Consider the following 6,266-nt stretch of genomic DNA (forward strand, 5'->3'; position numbering starts at 1 on the left):
TCCCTTGAAGTGACAGGTAGGTTTAAACTCATAATTTCATTTAATACATACTTACTTATCACGATGTCTACTAAAACCCGCATCAGAACTTATGAAAGCATTGACATTCTGCCTTGTTGTGTGGATAATTCATTTTTTTTGCGGGGGCTTCACACTTTTTGTATGGCTCAAGAGTGTAATTTAAGCAAAAAATATTATTAAAAACATTTCAAAATGATTTTCAAAAAAAGAACAAGATAAATTATTAAAGGAAGATAATATTTCCATCGGGCGAACACTAAGCAAATGTCCTGATGATTGATAGCCCTCGCTCAAAAATAATGTAGTCCAAAGCAATATAACTGAGCTGAGCTGTAGACTGTTTCAGGTTCTTCCAGCATCAGCTATTATCTTTACAGCGGCGAGAACCAAATCGGCGGGAAATTGGTGATTGTCGCTTTTCAACTAGTTTTTCCCTTTTTTAAACTGGTTTAATTGGGTTTGACATGTTGAACTGGTTGAACCAGTTTGTACCAGTTCAACAGCAGTTAAACTAGTTCAAAGCCAGTCATCAATCGCCAATTCAATCGCCAAGTCATCAATTGCCAATTCAACTGGTCCAGTTGAAACCAGTTGAACCAATTGTACTAGTTTTGATTGGAAATTGTTACCTGGGTGATGTTTTACTGACCTTGGAAATATCTATCGCTCACATCACGTCTACCACCAGATGGCTTGTGGCTTCCCTTATCTAGTTTCTCACTGCTGCCGTACGGAGAGGGTGTCTTGCGTGGCTTGTTGTTGGCTACAAAGAATGATTCTGAGTAAAAAAAAAAGCAAGTTAAAAAATATCCTGCCCAAGCAAAAATGACAGTTGAAACCAGTTGCACTGGAAATTGGTGATTGCTTATGAACTAGTTTACCTTTTTAAAACTGGTTTAATTGGTTTTGACATGGTTGAATTGGTTGAACCAGTTTGTACCAGTTCAACACCAGTAAAACTAGTTCAAAGCCAGTCATCAATCGCCAATTCAACTGGTCCAGTTGAAACCAGTTGAACCAGTTGAACTAGTTTTGAGTGGAGTTTTCACCTGGGTGATGTTTCACTGACCTGGGTTATAGCTATCGCTCACATCACGTCTGCCACCAGATGGCTTGTGGCTTCCCTTATCAAGTTTCTCGCTGCTACCATACGGAGAGGGTGTCTTACGTGGCATGTTCTTGGCTGCCCAGAATGGTTCTGAGGGTTTCTTTCCATTGTTTTTCGCCTTCGATGGCAGGCTTGGGGATGGCTCCTTTGTGTACAAATCCTGATATTCTAGCATCAGACAAAGAAAAACAACATTAACAACATTTTGTATTAAACCCTGTCTAATGCAACAACACAACAAGATCCACCAAGTCAATAATTCCATAGGGTCAACTGTCTCAAATCTGTAGTTGCCAACTGCAGCAGGATACAAGTGGCTTTGTTCAATGGGACTAGCTCCCACTGTCTAGGATCCGGCCATATAATATGCACTGTTGCTGATGGCTCAATGCAGCAATCTGATGCACTGTGTCTGAGGCCAATCGGGTCTGCGGTCATTCACCCGTTGCGCATCATAGACATAGATTAAAAGAAACTGTCAGGGCGCCCGGCGCTCGGTATCATGTTACGCGAATGCGCTCCCAGCTGTTGTTGTATTACAAAACACTGCATTCGAATTGACCAATCGACTCCGATTGGCTGGCGTGCGGCTTGCATAATTTTGCATGTCAGGAGATGTCAGACGTTCGACCGGAGCTAGATAGGGCTCTGTGGAGAACGGGTGATACTCAGACTATGTGTTAAATGGCAGGGCTAGGATTAATTCTGTTTGGACATTTCCATAGGGTCCGTCGATATATCAATATTACTCGATATCAATGTAATATCGATATCATCAATATCATTTTTAAATCATATTGAAAAATCAAAAATTTGATAAGAGAAAATGACAACGGAAGACAATGCGGATAGCTTTTTTTGGTCGTAAATATAAACATTACAGAATAGTTCTCTTGCTGTGACAGGTAGGTTGAAACTCATAATTTTATTTAATATATACTTGTTTATACCATGTCTACTAAAACCCGCATCAGAACTTATGAAAGCATTGACATTCTGCCTTGTTGTGTGGATAATTAATTTTTTTTGCGGGGGCTTCACACTTTTTGTATGGCTCAAGAGTGTAATTTAAACATTAAATATTATTAAAAACATTTCAAAATGATTTTCGAAAAAAAGAAGATGAATTATTAAAGGAAGATATTTCCATCGTGGGAACAGTGAGCAAATGTCCTGATGATTGATAGCCCTCGCTCAAAAATAATGTAGTCCAAAGCAATATAACTGAGCTGAGCTGTAAACTGTTTCAGGTTCTTCCAGCATCAGCTATTATCTTTACATGGGTGGGAACCATCATTATTGCATGCATGCCTCATGTAATTTACTGTCCTGTGCAGCCAATTGCTTTCAGTTTCAGGAACCTGAACAGCAGCTCGAAGGAAAGCTTGCCGGTCTTGCTGAATCATTGATTGTAAATTAACAAAAGTAAAAATATACGGACAGCAGAAATGTTATGGTTTTCAAATGAGAAAGTTGTTGAAAGGCATGTTTGGTATAAAGATGCATGGACATACAGGATTTACAGGACGTTTCACTCTTGTTTTCCTCTTTCTTTTTTTTAACGTTGAGCCTATGTGTATCAGCCCGATACACATTTTGTTAGCTGGCCAACAAGAAGTTAACTTGCAACAGGTGTTGTAAATATAACAAAGATAATCAATATTAGTTTAATGATACAAGATCGATTATCAGAATTTTTATATTCAAGGACCCCACATTTGCAGACAGTCAAATATTCAGTTCACTCAAGTAGCATTGCCTCATACACTCGCTACCTAGTCACCAAATATAACAAAAATATGACTAGCCAAATTTGTTCAACTTTCAGCAGGCAACTGGCAGACCTAAAGTCATAGCAAGTCTATCGCCATGTAGGCATAGCAATTTTGATAATTAAAAAGACAGATTGATTTTGGCTGGAGTGATAGCGCTTTCCAATTTATCAGCTAGAGAGGGAGATATTTTATACCTTGTAACAAATAATTCACAAGTCCTTGGACTAGAAGAAAACTTGGTTCTGAGCAAGTTCTATCCCTTTAATACCAGGAAGCTTCTTTAACATTGTACAGCAAACCACAGGGTAAGCCCAGTAAAGCCGGTCTTCTAACGCAAAAAAATCCTATTCAACTATACTCTGAATAGCTATTCACTGGAATGCATCTGGTCTACACAATGGACCGGTTTTAGCCCAATCATTGACGAAATGGGGGTAATCCTATACGATAAAACTGCCCAGCTCACATGTTACAGTCAATGAGTCAGTGAGTCAGTCAGTCAGTCAGTCAGGTAACAAGAGGACACTCTCTGACCAGCCTTAATAATTAGGCTCATTTTTAATGATTTCAGTAGGAACTTACCTTCAGGGGCAAGTGTTGTCAAATTGTTGGCCGGTACAAATTTTGTGAAGACCTCATTTCTAGGAGTGAACACATGATACCCCCTGTGCATTCCATTCCACATCCGATCACCATCTTTTTTGGGCTTTAAAAAAGGCAAAGAAAAACATACATGACTTACTGAATTACATGTATTTAAGGAAATGATGGAGTTCTTAAATGTTAAACTTGGGTTAAAATATAAACTTTTTTTTTATTTTACCTTTTAAATGGCAAAATCAAAAGGCTCCATGTTAAGTGCCATGCCATATTAAGTACCATTCATAAATACCTAAGACAGTTTACTCGCTCCCATTGGTCGAGAGCCCGTCACTTGGTCCTAAACGGATGATAAAGACCGGCTGGCTGGTCTTATTTTATAAACACTTATCCAGTGTCACATAAAATTTTGACTCCAGTGAAATCCAGTGCCTTTTACCGTTCTATTGAACATTGAACATGTTGAACATTCACAATCCTCACATATAGGCATGCGCAATACTACCAGTGAGTCAGTATTTCAGTCATTAATTCACATCTCACCGCCACAGTACACATGATGTGCAATTCAATCTCCATTAAAGGAGTTGTTTACGACTTACTTGCAAGCTGGACACCCGAGGGGTGTTTCAAAAGGCATGTTAAGTGAACTTGTTGAACAAAATCTTTGGAAAGTTTTCATCTTTTACTATTTTTGAATTTTAGACCGAAAAGTTTTGATGTTTTGACCAAAAAGGTATTTATGAATGGGAATGAATGTGTGCTTGGTCGGTATTAAGCGCTATGTTTAAGACCAGTTGGAGTGTGGATGCTGGCTCGGGTAATTATCAGCATCCGTTCTTAAACAGAGTGTATAAAACCTCTCAAGCGCACATTTATTCCCTTATTAACAAGAACGGAAAGATTTTTTTATCTGCATTGTGTATTCATGAATCAAATTCTTTTTTTTCATTTGCATGTAGAGTAGAGAACTGTTTTTTTCTAATAGACCCTATGACATGCATGTTTCTCAGAGGTTTTTCTTTGGAATATTTATTTATTATCAACGATTGTACAAAATATTTACTCATGCCTATCCAAGTGATATGAAACCATTGCCTTTAACTCTGTTGTTTACCTTTTCATGATTACTTGACCTTTACTTATGCTTCAAAGTTCAATTTCAGTATCAACAAACCAAGGCTTATTACGACTATTGATACATTTTTAATTGTTTGGTTGATGGGTCTTGTTTCGTCTGATTTCATTTTGTCTAAGTTCCTTCTCACTCTTATCTCCATGAATATTTTGGGGGTTTTTTTTTGCTTGTTCTGTTGCTTACGGTAAAAGGGACACTGCGTCCTGGAAAGCGCCAAACTGGGCTACAAAATGTGTTTTGAAGGAAATGATGTTAATCAGAAAGAACATTCAAAAGTAAGATATAAACATCCACAAACCATCCTTTAAAAATTGGGCAATTTTGCGTTGTTTCGTACGAGAACGAGTTTTGGGGTCCACTCTTGCGACCTTAAAAGGTCGGGCTAGTTGTGATTTCAGCCGTAAAGTGTTACATTGTCACCAACACCACGAAGTAACATTCCATGTGTTAAACCAAATTGTTTTCGATTTTCGGTGTTTTTTTTTACATTTTTAAACATTATTCATCAAGGCCTACCATCGCACGAAGTTCCAAAGCTTTAAGAGCTTTACTTTAATTATTACGCTAATTATCCATGGCAACTTTTGTGCAAAAATGACAATTTTCGTTTTCGAGAAGAAACACTCAAGTTCCATTTACCATTGCAATGCATGGCGCGCACTCTGCTCAAATGTGAGCAAAAAACGTTTTCAAGAAGTAACACCCTCCTTGTATGACCTGAAGTTGCACTTTCCTCGTGTTGTATACATTAAAGAGTGTTACTTAGTGAAAACGAAAATTTACAGTTTTGGAGCTTTTTGGGTTCCACAAACTATCACTCACTTTTTTTCTCTTATTTCTTGTTGATTTAATACACAAACGGATGAAAAACAGCAGATTTAATAAATTCAACTCATCAAGTGTCAACAACGAGAACCCAACTGAAAATACTCTGCCGTTTTGACGCAAAGTGTTGTTTTAGAAGGCATTCAACTTTAGATGACATTTTCTCCGATGGCTAGTTTTTACTGGTATGCACATCGGTGTTACTTCGTGGTGTTGCTGACGAAATGTGTTACAAACCACATTTGTACATTAGTGCTGTGTGTAAAATTCTGTGACACATACAACGTGTACAGTACATTTTTAGGGATTCCATGACGCAGTGCCCCTTTTAATAGAACTAAATGCCAAAATTGAATCAACATGAATGGGACAAAAATGCACATTCGAATACATTTACGTACCATTTCCACGGTAGCATAAGGCTCAGTCTCCTTATGCGGGACAATCATATAGACAACTCTTCCCCTTCTCATGCTGTTACCAACTTGCAAATATACAGTCGTCCCCTTTTTAATATCCCCGACACTCGTCAGTTCTGATGGCTGATTGGGCAGCTCCTGTTTTGATCGCGGGACGTTCTCGTACAGATAAGAGGCTCCCTGCGACGTGGACGGTGGGACCAGTTTGCTGATTGGCACAAAGACGGCACAATCAGGATCTGTCTGGAAGTAGCGACACTTTCCATAGATCCCATCTGACGTTCCTTGGCCTCTGTAAGCATCATCCTGAAAGTATGACCACATGAAGGAGATTTTTAAAATCAGCCATGAAAGGCCTACAGTTATGACCACACAGCCAC

At 38.5% G+C, this 6,266-nt stretch overlaps 1 protein-coding gene across 13 annotated transcripts in view; it reads right to left on the bottom strand.

Moving 5' to 3' along the window:
* Positions 1–6,266, bottom strand: part of LOC119737423 — a 49,922-nt gene that overhangs the window by 42,712 nt on the left and 944 nt on the right. For all 13 annotated transcript variants that reach the window (XM_038211776.1, XM_038211773.1, XM_038211769.1 and 10 more), the window contains exons 2-5: positions 5,869–6,192; positions 3,487–3,610; positions 1,091–1,297; positions 671–799 (exon numbers count right to left, since the gene is read on the bottom strand). In XM_038211776.1, the coding sequence (XP_038067704.1) occupies positions 671–799; positions 1,091–1,297; positions 3,487–3,610; positions 5,869–6,192 (784 nt within the window). The remainder of the gene's footprint in view (positions 1–670; positions 800–1,090; positions 1,298–3,486; positions 3,611–5,868; positions 6,193–6,266) is intronic.

Source organism: Patiria miniata, unplaced genomic scaffold (genome assembly GCF_015706575.1).
Source record: "Patiria miniata isolate m_02_andy unplaced genomic scaffold, ASM1570657v1 HiC_scaffold_3, whole genome shotgun sequence".
Lineage (NCBI taxonomy): Eukaryota > Metazoa > Echinodermata > Asteroidea > Valvatida > Asterinidae > Patiria > Patiria miniata.